The 16,337-nt window shown below is 41.8% G+C and overlaps 1 protein-coding gene across 7 annotated transcripts in view; it reads right to left on the bottom strand.

The window, feature by feature from the left end:
• Positions 1–16,337, bottom strand: part of Dync1i1 (dynein cytoplasmic 1 intermediate chain 1) — a 285,397-nt gene that overhangs the window by 60,708 nt on the left and 208,352 nt on the right. For all 7 annotated transcript variants that reach the window (XM_060374069.1, XM_060374068.1, XM_060374071.1 and 4 more), the window contains one exon: positions 3,317–3,463. In XM_060374069.1, the coding sequence (XP_060230052.1) occupies positions 3,317–3,463 (147 nt within the window). The remainder of the gene's footprint in view (positions 1–3,316; positions 3,464–16,337) is intronic.

Genomic DNA, 16,337 nt, shown 5'->3' with positions numbered 1-16,337 from the left:
AAAGAGCTGACAGTTTAAGCTGCACTCTCGATGAGTTAGTGTCCATAATACCTAGCCACAACTACAATGAACCAATTTTCAATACTTGGAAGCTGGTATTACAGAAAGGATGGTTCTGAGACTATTATTATCATATAAATTCCTGGTCAGAAAGAGCAGCAATAATTGTTGAATGGAGTTGCTTGGATGCCTCTTCCTAGAAGTCATCTAAGCTCAGCTGCAACACCTTTCTTAAAAGGCAGTCAGTGTCAGCATTAACTATTGAGAGCTTTCCTGCTGGTAGCAGGGATAAAGAGAGGCAGGGAGCTTCTTTCATTGCATTTGACTCAAAACAGCTATTTGAACATTTTTAGATGACTGTTATATACCCTCTACTTTTAATTCCTCTGTCTTTCTTCAGGCTAGCCATCATTAATTTCTTCTATTCTTTGGCTATCCAATTTTCCACATTTTCTTTGTTTCAGTCATTTTCTGTTGAATACATTGTCTTTTATCAGAGTTCCCTAAGGGTAAATGTTCTGAGAATGATACAGAACTATCTAACCAAGACTTTGACTATATTGTGGAGAAATCTATGTAGCAATGATCTGTCATTTTAATACATTGAAATATAAGGCATATTAATGCATCACAAGAGCACACATGCTTTTTTTGTTCAAATATTCTATCCTCTTCTAGCCCTGTTGATAAATAGGTAGCAAGTCTCTATGTCTTTTTCATTCCATGTTCCTACTGACACCTTTGCACATATTTTACTTTAGGGGAGCCATGCAATGGTAAGTAGAGCAGATATTTGCAACTAAACATTATTTTAGTCAGGTTTCTAAATAAGAGTGGTCAGGAAGACTGCCGCCTACAGTCTTCCTCAAGCCTTTGGTGTTTTGGAACTGAAAGCATTGTGTCATCAAACTTAAGTCATGAGCTACACAGCAAGCCAAGGTCAGTGTGGAGAGCAAATGGAAAAATGGATGTAACAGATTCACCTAAAAATATCAGATTTAGTAGTAGTCACAAGTATGTGTGGATGAATATGCAGAAAGCCGCTGTTTTGACTTGCTCTCTGAAGGCAGTGCACTGACCTCAGCTTTCTTTATCACTTTGGGTGAAAAGCATGCTTCATTATTATGAACTTGCAGGCTACCTAGAGGATCTTTTCTTAATCAAGAGTCAAATGGAACTTTATTAACCACAGAGACTCAACACATATAACCCGAATGACACTCAGTTCAGAAGCCTAAAGGTGCAAGAAGTAGAGAAGATAGGTTGACTAGAGCTCTAGAGCCAAAGGACCATGAGTGCACATCTCCACTTAATGGAAAGGAAAAGACAGAACCTCCACTTAGTGGAAAGAAAAAGGGGGGAAAAGTAACAGTAAAGCTCATTTTTCCCATAGAAATGCCAGATTGTTTTTATTTATTGTAGGAATAAACATACTGTGTGGCAGAAGGATTTTGTTTTAATTATGATTTCCTGTTGTCCCAAAAACATATGTGTGGTGGGTGTGAAAGAGAATTAACAAGTCATCTGTGGAGAGCCTTTTTTTTTTATCCTGGTACTAATCAGCCAGGCAATGAAGGAAATTGGAAAACAAACACAAAACAAAATGTACACACTGAGCTATGGATTAGACAAAAAATGCAGCAAGAGAGAGAAAAAAAATTGTTTGTGTTTTATTTTCTAAGAGAAATAATGCCACTCAGCTTGATCCTAGCAGCGTTTTAATCATGTTGGCCTCATTGTTCATTACTTGGAGAAGAAATGGTAAGTCTTCCTGAATTTGGAATGCCCCCAAAAGCTTTTGGCTAAATCTTGTAACAGTTGGATTTATAATTTTGAAAACATTGGAAGCTTGTTCCCAAACGCGCCAGACATCCACAGAGAGCCAAGGAGAGGTTTTGTGCTGCTCAAGGAGACACCTGCACAGGGCTGGTCTTCTCCCAGGCCACAATTTTCTGTTATTAGTTTGGAGAAATAGGCTAGGCAAGATCAATTTCTCAAGATTCCCAACAACCGTTTTTACCTGCATGAGTCTTTGGCCCCAGTCAATCAAAATTAGGACTGACTTGGCATTTGTCATTTCCCATTGTCAAACCCAACAAGAGCGGGAGACTTCCTATCCGCCTCATCTCAGCTAAGTGGCCAGCCACCCATTTTCTAACCCGGGGCCAGTAGATGAAACAACTCAGCCACCAAATTAAGGAAATCGGATACAATCCTGGCGCTGTATCCTTGGGCATAATTTGGGCATTTCAGAGAAGGAACATCAGCTACCCTGAACGTCAAGGTAGCGGCGATTGATGGAGACATGCCTGTCTCCTCATCCCTCCTAACAATTGCTCTTCACACCTGTCATTCTCTTAAAGGAAATGACAGAGCAGTTGTCTTGTGAACACTCTGCTGAACCTCTTCTACTAAATTATGTGTAATGGTTTTGAGATGTTGACCTTTAACCCTGGGGATTATACTGTCACTGTGGACTTCACGTGGAGACGCTTCACATTCCAGAATTTAAAGTCATAGTACGCTTCCAAATTGCAAATGGAAAAAGCGTGTTGGTAAAGGTCCCATACACTATCACTTGGCATGGTACTTACTTTCTGTGTTCTATTTGAAAATATATGTTTGCATCTCGAAATGCCAATCTGAAGAGATTCTTTAGGAAACTAATTACAGGAAAGCTTCCTCACAGATGGCCTCTGCAACATCAAAGGAGACCTTCCCATATGCTAGAACTTGAAGACTATTAAGATGACTAATATGTTTCTCTAAAGTCAGTGCCTTTTACGTTTATTTATTGGTTTGCTTGTTTTTTTGAGTCAGGGTTTCTCTGGGTAGCCCTGGCTGTCGTAGAATTCACTGTGTAGACTAGGCTGACCTTGAACTCAGAGATCTGCCTGCCTCTGCCTCCAGAGGGTTGGGGTTTAAAGGCATGCACCACCACTGCTCAGCAACTGCTTTTTCTTATGTGCTCCTGGCTGTCCTGTAGCACAATATGTAGATCAGGCTGGTCCAGATCTCATAGAGCTCCATCTGTCTGTGCCTCCTAAGTATAAGCCAATGCTTTCTTTTTTTCCTCACTTATTTTTGGAAATGGGTTTTGCTCTGTGGTACAGACTGCCCTCAGACTTGCAATTCTCCTACATTAGCTTCTAGAGTTCTAGGCAGAGGTACACAGATTCATACTTTCTCCACTGTTTACTAAGCCGTATTGTCGTCAGTTAGGAACTCAGTCCTCATAAATTGGTTACTTCTGACTTAGCCACACTGTTGTCCTCTCTCAGATAGCTGGCAGGGATGGGGTAGAAGCTTGACTTACTGTGTGTGCAGCAGCCGACAAGGGGGTCCGCTGGACAGGGGTCCTTCGATGACTGCGATTGTCCCAGAGGACAATCTGGCCTGAATAGGTGCCACCAACCACCAAATTAGGATGAAAACGGGCAAAGCAGACTGACATCACAGAGGACTGTGTGGGAGAAGGAGAGAAACACAGTGAATGGTCATTGAATTATCTCTGTTTTCTTCCCAGACAGAAGATAGCTCATTAGACGTCAGTTCCTCCTAGAGGACATAAAGTAATGTTAATTTGAATTGTGAAATAGATAGTAGGGCATTTTATACACCAACACAGGATTTCTTAGAGGTCAGCCAATGTCTTTCCCCCTTGAAATCTAAAATTTGAAGTCTTGGCTATGTTGTTGAATAGGCATAAAACCTATCTTAAACACATCATTGTTCTGTGGTCTATAAAGCTTGCCTTATGGACATTTCCCATGTCTTGAATAAAATTGTGATAGAAACAATATGAATTTTCCACCCAGGCCCTGACCAAGGCAGTTCTTTACTCTGAATGCAGCACAGAGGCAAAGTAATTCTAGCTTCAAGAATTTTAACTTGTTTTCTTTTTATTTTATTTTAATTTTTTGGCATAACGTAGGCTTCTAGGAAGTAGCCTGACCTCCGATGCATCCAGCCTGCTCCTCCTAAAGTTCCCTCACCTCCCATGGGCATTCTCCATGACCTTTTCCTGCCCACTTCAGACAAATTTTAATGCTAGCCTTTGCCTATTTTAACAAGCAGTCAGAAATGGACTTCAATCCAACCTGACCATGCTCTGTCATAATGTCACAGTGTGGCTTCTGGAATTCCACAAAAGACTACTTGGCACTGCAGCTCATGTGAAACAAGTTAGTTGAGGCACTTAAAGCCAGGCAAGTCCTCCCTTTGCTACATTCCTTTTGATTCCTGAAGCACTTTCCATATTGCATTTATAAGCTGGAGTAGTGTTTTCAATAAACACATTTCATTCCTTCAATTAAACTCAATGAACAGTTGCTGAGAACTTACTAAGTATAAGGAAGGCATTATACCAAGAAGGATGTAAATAAAGGCACAGTGAATGGCCTCAACAGATGTGAGCTCGCTAAAGGGAGTGGAAGAAACATGGGTTCAGATGAGCAGAACAACTGCTGGCGGAGACTGTGCCTTCATGTAAAGCAAGAAAAGGTGCCCCTGGCGTAGACACCACAATGACGGCACTCACGTGCCTTGGCAAATAAAGAAGATGGAATTTGCTTCTCTGTTGCGTCTTGGGTGCACCATCCTGGTGCAGGATACAGTTTATACACTAAAGGAGTAGCCAGGAATGTAATACAGGATCCCATTAAACCACAGGCGTGTGTCTGTGTGTGGGAAGCAGCTGAAGGTCCCTGGAAGGTTATATTTAGTTAGATGAAGGTGGTGGGGTAGAAAAGCCAGGGTACGTAAAAACGCTTCATGGAAGGGGATGTATTAGACCTTGAAATTTTTGTGAAAAACTGAGTAGGTACAGAACAAAAAAAAGAATTGCATTTCAGAGTAATGAGATAACAAGGGTGAACTGAAGATTGCTGACCAGTCTGAGACCTGACTGGGCTGGAAGGGGGAATGGAAGAGGCACAGATGCTGAGGGCTCAAGCATCAAAATGTTGTCATTGGTAAAAGCAAACAGAACAGCCATCAAAGGAAGGAGCTGAGACTTGTTTCTGACAGCAAAGCATCCTTCTTTCCTAATTTTCTTTTTTCTTTCTGTGCTTCTTTCTTTGCTTCTGTTTTCCTCCTTCCCTCTTTCATTTCTTCTCTCTTTCCCTCTGTACCCCCCTTCCTCTTTCTATTTATTTATTTATTTGGTGGTTTTTTATTTACTCATTTGTTGTCCTGGAACTTACTATGAAGTCCAGAGTGGCCTCGAACTCACAGAGATCTGTGTGCCTTTACCTCCTAAGTGCTGGGATTAAAGGCATGTATCACCATGTCTTGCACAAACTGCCCATTTCTTAATAAGTATAAAAATAAAAACAGAACTGCAATCTGCATAAGATGCCCAAGTCAAAAAGTGTCTCAGGCACTCTGAGGGAGCAGAAAGAATGTAGGCTATTTTTTCAATGTCATGTTTTCCTAGTTTGAATGATTTTCAGTTCCAATTCCTTGAACATAGCTCGACAGAGAACATGCCCATGCTCCAATCTGGTTTTCATAAAGTCCAAGAATAACTCTCAATAATGATGCTGAATTAAAGAAAAAGAACATAATGCTGGTCAGCTTCTTGTTTTACACATCCCACAGAAACGATTCTTAGTTTTCAGTTGATGAAATTCTTATGTTCTGTGAGCTATGTTGGAAACTTAGAAAAAAAAAGTTTTAGAGTCTTAAAATCATCCAGGTGATATCACCAATTGAATTTACCAAACCCCAAATCAATACGGATAAAGGAATGTCATTCAATTGGAAAAACCTGAAATTCAACCAGCTGATTGCTTCCGCATTTCAGTTAAGTCTCCTGCAAATCTCATACAGTCTGTTTGCTGGAATGGACTGGAGGAGAACAAACAATAAGAGGAATTTATGAAACCGATAGAGATAACAATGAATTAGAATCCGCTCCACAGGCTGGAGCTAATAACCACTTGTCCATTCATTCGCTGGTTGTATCTTTATTCACTCATTCATTCATTAAACAATTAGGCTCTGGGTCTGCTAAATGATTTCAGAACTTTCCCAGTGTGACAAAGCCCCATCTGGAATCCAGAGTTCTTTTTAACTCCAGTACACAGTGAAAAAGCAATTTTTATGAAATCATCAAGAGGAATAAAAGCACACATACTTATTTTCATCTGATATTTAGAAAATGAAGTATAGTTATGTTAATCAGCGTTTCTCCTATTTTAAGCACATCACACTAATTATAACACATTTGCATTGTGTAATGATTTACATAAATATGCATTCTACAAATGTTCTACCTTTTTGCTTATGTATCCATCTCCACCAACATCATCATAGTTTTAGGTATGAAAAGTTCAGCAAGCATCTCCAGGGTTTGCCATACATGATATGATATTATCATTCATACGGAAACACTAAGGCATTGTCTCTTTTTTTTCTTCCATTTCTCCAATAATTAATTCATTCAATTTACCAATTTACACCATAGGCCCTTACCTCCTCTCCTCCCAGTCCCACCCACCTTCCCACACCCCCCTCCCCTATTCCTCAGAATAGGGGAGCCCCCTCTACCCAGCTCATCTGTTTACATGAGGGCTGAGTATGTCTTCCTCCCCTGTGGCCTGGTAGGGCAGTCCTCTCAGGGGGAAGTGATCAAAAAGCAGGCAACATAGTCCATGTCAGAGATATCCCCCGCTCCCCTAACTAGTGGGCCCTCATGAAGCCCAAGATGCACATCAGCTACTCATAAGTAGAGGACCTAGGTCCAGCCATGCATTGTCCTTGGTTGCTGCTTCAGAGTCCATAGGCCCCTCTGCAGCTTGCTCGATTGGCTCTGATGGTCTTGTGGAGCTTTGGTCACCTCCGGGTCCATTTATCCTGCCCCCTCTTTTCCAGTAGACTCCCCATGCTTCACCCAGTGTTTGGCTGTGAGTCTCAGTATCTGTTTCGAGACGTTGCTGGGTGGAGCCTCTAAGAGAACAATTTTGGTTGGCTCCTATCTGCAAACATAGCAGAGTATTGTTAACACTGATAGGGACTGGCTTTCTTCCATGGGGCGGGTCTGGCAGTGTGATATTAATGGTGCACATGGAAAGTAGGGTTAGAATCTGGTCGCTCCCTGGGCAGTTCTTAAGTTCCACCGGTGTTTGGCGCGATGGTGACAAGCATTTGCGTGATTGGCTTAAATTTTAAAAGTTTTCACCCCAGAGCTTAGGCTCCTTTTCTTTCCATCCATAGTCCTGGCAGTGAGAGTTCTTCAGCTTTGCAGATTTTGCCTCAGCCACCCTCAGGTGGGGGTGGGAGGTTGCACTTGGAACCATGTGCATCTCTCTGCTGCTCATCCAGCCACTGACTTAACCGATGTTGCTGAGGGACTGTCGTGGAATTTACTGTCCATCAGTGAAAAGCACAGACGGTGATGGCATTCTCCCACTTAGCTGTCAGGTAAAAAGGAGGACAAGGAAAGGGATCTGACATGTCTAAAAAAAGAAGGGTTGTTTATCTATCTATCTATCTATTTATTTTTGTTGTCCTTGTTTTTAGCAGCATATTTTGCAAAGATAATTATCTAAGAAAACATTTTATTATTACTAATGTCACTTTAAAATTAACCACTTTCTTAGGCACTAAAATTGTATGTTAGCTTAGTTATTTAATAAGGCAATTATTAAACTGTAATAAGGCATTATTAAACTAAGATTAAGGAAGTGTAGGCAAGAAGAATTACTTGGAATGAGGATGTTTTCTTTATTCTTCAGGGCTCTATAAGAATACACATGTGGCCCAGTCCAGTGGTACACGTTTGTAATCCTGTCCCTGGTTTTAGAGGCAGGAGAATCAGGAGTTTAAGGCCAGCCTGGGCTACATCGTTATAACTGTTCACAAACAAAGAAATCAAACACATGTGTGTATCAGTATTCTTACAGTTAAAAACTGTACTTATTGTATTTTATTCTTTAAATTGTTAGGGCCTTTACTTTGAAGAAACTATGGATAGCCTTTATGCATTCTAATAAAGCAGTTCCTCTCAGAGAGCAGGCATGAAGTTGGTGAGAAGTTTTGGACAATGCTAACCATTTCATCCAAGTAAGTGCCCCTGACACTCCAGTTAAAGTCTGTTTTTACAAAGCTCGTGATTTCATTGGTGTGGCCATGTTGCTGGTCAAATCAGAGGTCTGGAAATATGAAAAGCCTATAAGTTAAGAGCTTTAGAGCTGGCGACCCTGAATATATTCCACACACAGTGAATAGGGCGACAGTGCTTCCAACAGGAAGAGCATGATTCCTCCCACATCAGAACAGGGAACATCCCAACACTGTGAGGAGCAACCTCTGTTGACAAATGTTTTCCCACCAAGGCGCTTACCCAGAGACTACTGAAGACATGTCTCATCTTTCAGCCATAGTTACGTTGCCTTGTTATAGTCGTCTCTCGGCAAATCAACCCTCCTTATCACCCATATTGTCGCATGGCCCACCAGAGCAAGTTACACATCCTCCCCCTGTTTCAAGAGAACTGTTCGTTTTGCCCCACTCATGGGGGTGGGGAGCTCCGACGGCGGGGGGGGGGGGGAGACTCCACTTTGAGCATCTCCTGTCACTCACAGCACACCACTGCCTTCAATTGAGCCAGCCCAAACTCTTCTTTAAGTGGCTGTGGAAGCTGGTTTACATTTTGAAGAGTTAATCTAGGCCAGCTTAGGGATCAGACTCCCCCTTAACCACAGACCCATCTAGCGAGGGTGAACAGCCTTTGGTCACTGCTGTCTGGGAAGCTTGCCCCCTAGGTTCACATTTGATCTGGTTCCCCGTGTCCTTCTGTGGGTGGCAGTCTGCCCACTCCCTAGCCACCATGCCCGGGTGGGAGGGAGAGGAGGTCCTGCATTCAAAAGCCTCTCCTATTTCAAGTACCATCTCTTCTGGGGGAGAGGTCGGTCCCCAGGGAAGGAATGGTCATATTGTTGCCAGATGCTCTCTAATGGTGGCTGACATTTTATTTGCCTTAAAGTAAATGCTTAACTGCCAGAAGGCCATGAGGCAGACAGATCGGATCCTTCTGGCTACCACTGGATGGGTGTGTATTCCTGCAAGTACCTAAGAAAATCTCAGGGATATTTCTTTTGCTAATGGAAACACATGTAACTGGAGAATGCTGCTACCAGATACGTGTGGAAGGTGTGAAGGTGATGAAGCTGCCAGGAGACATGAATTGGCACTCATGTCAATGAGAGATGGAGATGGAGGGAAAGGCTCCTTCACACCCATTTGTGCCCTCCCTCTCTTTCTCTGACAGTCTGTCCTGTCATGTGCATGCCATTATTCCAAACTCTAAGAGGAGTAACCATGTACAGAAAGTTGTCACTTGATTGGTACTGAGATCTGCCTGGCGGACATCGAATTAGCTGGCTGTTACTTCTCAGCTCAGTTTGCACTTAAAAAGAAAAAAAGCAAAGCAGCTGAGTCTAAAGTTTGATTCCATCAAAATGTAGAAGCCAACCACTCCAATAAGCTGTTTCAAAAGTTCTTTGGCGTTGGCATGCCTTTCACTGTGAGACCCTCGCAAGCACACAGCAACGGTTATGCAGTGGCACATAGTCCAAGAGGCAAACTAGAAGCCTGTACTAGACTGTGGGGGAAAAGAAATGCTCACTAAACTTCCAGTGAGAATGCAACGTGGCGGCTACTCTGCAAACCGAGTACTCCTCAGAAGACTGGACAGTTACCATATGACCCGGCAATTCTCTCTCTCTCACAGGAACACTCAGGGTCACTGAACACCTAGGTCACATGGAGACCTAGGCACTAATGTCAATAACGACACCACTTCTAACAGTAAAAAGGCAGAAACAACTGAAATACCCATCCACTAAGGAGGGGGAACACAGATGTGAGAAGTCCCCATGAATGCTGTTCAGCAATAAAAGGGCATGAACTACTATGCAGCCTATAATAAGGATGAGTGCGGACAGCATTATTGATGTGAGAACCAAGCCGAGAAAGCCACACAAGGATAAGTGACAGCCACACATCTTTGGAAATTTGTCTAAAAAGCACAAAGCTGTGGGTGATAAATGTGGGTGTATGGTATATTATCCAGGGTTCTCTGGAGGAGCAGAACCAATGTGCTGAATGTACTTATATATGTACATATATGGATTCGCTAAGCCACTTAAAATGGTAACAACAGTTAACATAATGTCTAAGGGGTTCAGAACCTGGTAGTTAACTCAGTCCTCAGCATTTAGCAGAGTCCTACAAGCTGTCTCTTGCTTGCAGTCTGAGTGTGTGTGACAACCAGTAGTTACTCAGTTCACAAGGTGAACTGAGAAGGGTGCCCCAGAAGTCTCAGTCTGGCCCCAAAAGCCTGGAGGTTTCCTGGACAGCAGTTGTTCCCTTAGTCCACAACGGATGGCTAGAAACACTGGTTTGAGGGCAGCATCAGCAACAGCATCACTATAGTCATCATCATCATCATCATCATCATCATCATCATCATCATCATCATGAGCATCATCATTATCAATGGGGCAAATCAACTCCTGGCCAAAGCCAAGGCCAAGAAGAAAAGAAGAGAAGTTCTTCTTCCTTCTGTTCCACTGCTTTCATCTAGGCTGCTGCCAGGAGGTGCTGCCCACAATTGGAAAGGGTCTTCCCACACCAATCAAGGCAATTGGTGTGGTTCTTCAGGTGAGGCTTCCTAGTAATTTGTGGCGAGTTGACATCAAAACCAATTGTGATGCGTGGTATGTGAAATACGAATTATTTTTTTAAGAGTGCAGATAGATTTCCAATGTTGTGGGCTTACAAGCCTTCTCATCTCTGGAACAAACATCTGGATTGCTGTAATTGCTATTTTTTTCAGTTAATTATGCACTGTCCCTGACTTTTTTTTCTGAGCTCCAGCTCCAGTTTCCATGCCCAAAGAGACACTGGCATGGAAAGGAGGGTTAGTAGACTTGTAAGTTCAAGATCTGTTTCTACTCTGATACTCACTATATGGGTGACTTTCCTGAGCCTTAAATGCTTAAATGCTCTACTTATGTGTGTATACGTTCATGTATGTGGTCATACATGTGTGTGGGTACACAAGTATGCAGAAGCCAGAGGTCAACCAAAGGGTATCTTCTTCAACCATTTCTCCAGCTTTTTTTTTTTTTTTTTGAGCTGTAGCTCACTGATTAGCTGGCTTGGCTAGCCTGTGTGGTATCTGCCTTCAGGATACCAGTGTTATAGATACACACTGTTGTGTCAGGATTTTTACATCAGTGCTGGGGATCTGAACTCATGTGCAGCAGCATTTTTTGCCAATTGAGCAATTTACAGCCCTTATTTTTGAAACACCTTTAAAATTATTTATTTATTTATTTATTTATTAAAAAAGGTAGGGGATGGAGAGATGGCTCAGTAATTAAAAGCACTGGCTGCTCTTCTAGAGGACCTGGGTTCAAGTCCCAGCACCCACGTAACAGCTCACAAGTGTCTGTAACTCCAGCGGCAGGGGATCAGGCACCCTTACACAGACATACATGTGGGCAAAACACTAATGCACATAAAAAGAAATAAACCTTAAAAATAAATAAAAATAAACTGATGAAACCTTCCTTCTATAAGACTTATGGCCCTAACAATCTGAGAAACACACAGTTCTGTGGCACTAAATATACTCACGGGATTATGGCACTACTGAAAGCTTTCATCATCACCATTGAAGCTACGCTCCCACTAAACCCTAAGTTTCCATTCTTTCTCCTCTCTAACCCCTTGTCTGTGACTAAGTACCGTGTATTAGTGGAACCAACTGTTCCGTGTTCGTCTTATTTCTCTTATCACATCATCCTCATGGTTGTCCAGACATACCATTTCCTTCCTTTTGAATGTTAAATAGCAGTCCATTGACCTTGTGGATAACATTTGCTTTATTGATTTATCTAACACACCACACTTGGGTGACATCTTCCTTTGGGTTTTGTGAGTAAGGTTGCCATCAACATGGGCGTGAAGATACCTCTTTGAAATGTGCTTTTAATTCTTCTGGGAATGTATTCATAAGTGGAATGGTGATTGTAGTTCTACTTGTAGTTTTTTTTTGGAAAACCGCCATATTTTTAAAATAGTTTTATCACTTTACATTCTACAATGAAATACATGGTATCTACTATTTCACATATTTTTCTTTCTTCTCCTGTGATTTTTTTTGTTTGTTTTAAATAGTAATCACCTCAAAACTTGTACATTATCTAAATCTTCATTTGTTTGTTTGTTTGTTTGTTTTAGAGACTACCTTGCTATGTAACCCAGGCTGCCTCTAACTTGTCATGTTCTGACTTAATAATTTTCACTTGATAAGAGGAACATGATAGCTCCTACCCTGAAAACAAAAGGGGCTTTTCCTTTGCCCTTCCCCACTTCCGGGCAGTTAGAACTCGCTGACATACTTTGGAGACTCTTGGAAATAGTATGTCCTACGTACAGTTAGGGATGACTCGACTCTTGATATGCAGAAATGTCCGCAAGCATAATGGAAATTCAGAGGACTCTTCATTTTGGCCAATGTGCCTTTCTCACATGAACTTGACCACAAACATTGGTCCAGTCTCGGTGACGTAAGCATTTCATCGGTATTTGTTTTATGGCTTAAGTCTTTTGAATTCTTATTCTTCACAACTAGACCTCAAATCAGTCACTGAATCTGTGATGGGAGTTTTCATCTGATTATTGATTTTTTTGTCACTTACAGGTACAATTTTAAGTCAGTGTCACTACAAATTTACTTGCATTTTATCATCAAGCAGAGGACTTGAAGAAATAATCTATGGTTAGGCCACATCCCATACTCAGCATCAATATTTTTAAAAAGTCTGTTACACAGTAAGGTGAAGAGTACTAGTTTTTTTTTTTTTTCAGATTTTAGAGGATTTTATTTAAATTTTTAAATTTTTACCAATGAGTTCCTATAGTACCTCTTTTTGTTGCAAAGTTATCTTGAATAAACAAAAAACTCAGTTTCTAAATTCACAAATGCCTTGTATTAAACAGCAAAAACCATTCAAGATTTCTTACTGGAGTCTTATTCAATATTCTTACTGCTTCCCAAAACATTATTGCCCTCAGTAATTAACGGTAGTCACAAAGAGATCTAGACATTTCGTCTGACGAAAACTATGTAATTAATAGCTAAGTTAAAGATTTATAGAGTGAAAAGTTACCATTATATGAGTAAAATGGATTTGGAATTAAAATTTCTAGCTTTTGACTCTCTTAGCACCTTAATAGTTGAGCTACCAAATATTTTTGTTTCTCAATTTTCTTTTTTTTTTCAATGCAGTTTATTCAGGAACCTTGAACAATCATCTGACCCTGGGGAAAGCCAGCCCACAGCTTAAATAGCCTCTGGGTAGCCAACCCCAGCATGCCACATGGGCAATGCAGATAGGTCCACATACATGGAAGCAAGCCAGATCCTCAGCCTTAGCCAAATGTGGAATTGTTCGTGACAGAGAGCACTCACCATCGGGAAGGTGGAAGGCGGAAACCAGCTCCATCTTTAAGGCATAGCATTCCGCAGCTCTCTACAGTTCCCCCTTTTTGTTTTAGACGCATCAGGCAAGAGTAGAGGTCTGATCTCTGATATTAGAAATAAATTGGGACTTTGTACTGATGTTCATTTAGGTGTCATCCACCCAAAGAGCATCAGACCCATCCGATACCTTTTTCTCAGAGGCGGGACCTGGGGCATCAACCCGCATGCAATCAGACATGCTCTTCTCTGGGTCCAAAGCAGCTGACCCTGAGTGCAGTGCTTAGCCTCGCATACTGAGCGTAACATTTTAGCTTTTTATGAAAGGATCATCCTGAGTGAGTTGTCCCAGAAGCAAAAAGACACACATGGTATATACTCACTCATATAGACATACAACATAGGACAAACCCACTAAAACCTGTGCATCTAAAGAAACTAAGCAAGAGAGAGAAACCTAACTAAAATGTCCAATCCCCATCCAGAAAGGCAAAGAGGATGGACATCAGAAGAAGAAGAAAACAGGAAACAACCTAGGAACCTACCACAGAGGGCCTCTGAAAGCCTCTGCCCTTCAGACTATCAAAGCAGATGCTGAGCCTGATGGGCAACTGTTGGGCAGAGTGAACGGAATTTTAGGTAAGAACTGGGAAATAGTAAGAGCTGGAGAGGACAGGGTCTCCACAAGGAGAGCAACAGAACAAGAAAATTTGAACACAGGGAACTTCCCAGAGACTCATACTCCAACCAAGGACTATTCATGGAGATAACCTAGAACCCCTGCACAGATGTAGCCCATGGCAGTTCAGTGTCCAAGTGGGTTACATAGTAATGGGAAGAGGGACTGCCTCTGACATAATCTGAAGAAGAGTACTAGTTTTAATCAATGTTTTCACATACATTTGAATATTAGCCCTTGAAGAATTGCATTAAAATACAGATCTCTTACAAGTGACTGTAAGGAAGGGTTGAAGTGATGTTGGTCAAATGGTCAAAGGACATACAATTTCAGTGAGAAAGGAGGAATAAGTTATATATCATCATGGCTACAGTTGATGGTATATTGCATACTTAAAAATTGCTAAGTATATATATATGGTTTCTCATTACATGCATACACACAAAAGGGAATGCATGTTACACATATAAAACACACACACAAGGGAATGCATGTTAGATAGCTTGAGTCTGTCTCTATGTGTTGCATTCATATAGGAACACATCATGTTCTATGCTACAAATATATATATATTTTAGTTAAAACAAATAAGCAAGCAAGTAAATACACACAGAGGCCTGGGTCCAGGCTTCAATCTGTCAAATCAAAAGGAGAGGCCTGGTGGTCTGTGTATCTAACAAAAACCCGGTGTTCTTTTTTTTTTTTTTTTTTTTAAATATTTCCTTTTTTTTTTAAAGATTTCTTTATTTATTATGTATACAGAGCGCTGCCTGCATGAACACCTGCACACCAGAAGAGGTCACCGAGCTCATTATAGATGGTTGTGAGCCACCATGTGGTTGCTGGGAATTGAACTCAGGACCTTTGGAAGAACAACCAGTGCTCTTAACCTCTGAGCCATTTCTCCAGCCCAAACCCGGTGTTCTTATCGCACAGAAACTTGAAAGACTCGGTTCCAAAGCGAACTCTTCGGGACAGTGTGAACTAGCGTTCTTGTGGGGATGGGTATCTGTTTGCAGAATGTAGGCCGGTTCCTCTGACACTTCCTTTATGGGAATACACACCATTTTAAAAAGTGGCCCTATCTGAGAAGTCGATTATACATTCCCCGGAGAGAGTGCCACCACTTCACTTCCTTCACGGTTTTGGTTTTTACGTCCCCCCTTGCTTCACTTCTTTTCTGTAATAACTCTGAGACCGTGATCAATGACTCTGACATATTATCAAGCCGGCCTAGCTTCTTTTTGGTTAATACACGAAGGTGGGAGACACGCTGAGTCTTCCTGTTCGTTGTCAGGCAAGCTAACAAGCATGGCATCACCATACCTTATGTTACTGTGTGGTGGTGGTGGTGAGGCATCCTGAGGCTTTGAGAACTTGTTGAGTTTTAAGCAGCTCTCAGACATCACTATACCAGCCCTGTTAGGTGCTTATTTTGCCTTTGTGTTTCCAGAGAAAGAAACATTAGGCTCAGGGAAAGTATAGGCACTGACCTATGATCACACAAATAGAAAAAGTGACAAAGCCCAGGTTTGAACCACACAGCATGGGAGCTTCAAGGCCAGTACATAACAACAACCGTCAGGACTGAGCGCTGGTACCCTCTGTTTCTGGGACGCACTATCTCTCTTCCCATGCACTACACTTCTGTGAGATTGGAATCGTATTGAATCTGTGCCTCCCCACAAGAGAGAGGCCTGCTGGGCCACCGGCCCGCTACAGTGGCCTTGGCAGTGAGTCCCTGTCCCCTTTACAGCTCTGTTTCTGCTGGTCGCATCAAGATTGCCGCCCCCTCACTCAGCTCCCGGCCCTTCAGCTGTTGACGGGTGACAACTGAGGTAATTAATACCAGTCGTGGCGATATTTACCACGAGGTGGGTTTTCCCGCTGAGAACTGATTGAGGCCAATTAATCTGCTCATGAGAGTCTACTGAACGGTGTGCTGCCGCTGGGCCACCAATAGGGCCGTTCCTGACAGGATCTGTGTTTATTGCTACTGCTTTGGGAGAAATTTTTGTTTTGTTTTGTTTTGTCTTTGTGCAGCCTATCCGAAAACACCATTAGAATCCAAAATATTCTTTGTGACTGTGACTAACCCCTTGAGTGAGAAAAACTGTTATTGATTATTATGGGGAAAAAAAAAAACAACAACCCAGTGCT

Source organism: Meriones unguiculatus, chromosome 21 (genome assembly GCF_030254825.1).
Source record: "Meriones unguiculatus strain TT.TT164.6M chromosome 21, Bangor_MerUng_6.1, whole genome shotgun sequence".
Taxonomy (NCBI): domain Eukaryota; kingdom Metazoa; phylum Chordata; class Mammalia; order Rodentia; family Muridae; genus Meriones; species Meriones unguiculatus.
This window is presented reverse-complemented; position numbering and strand designations above follow the sequence as displayed.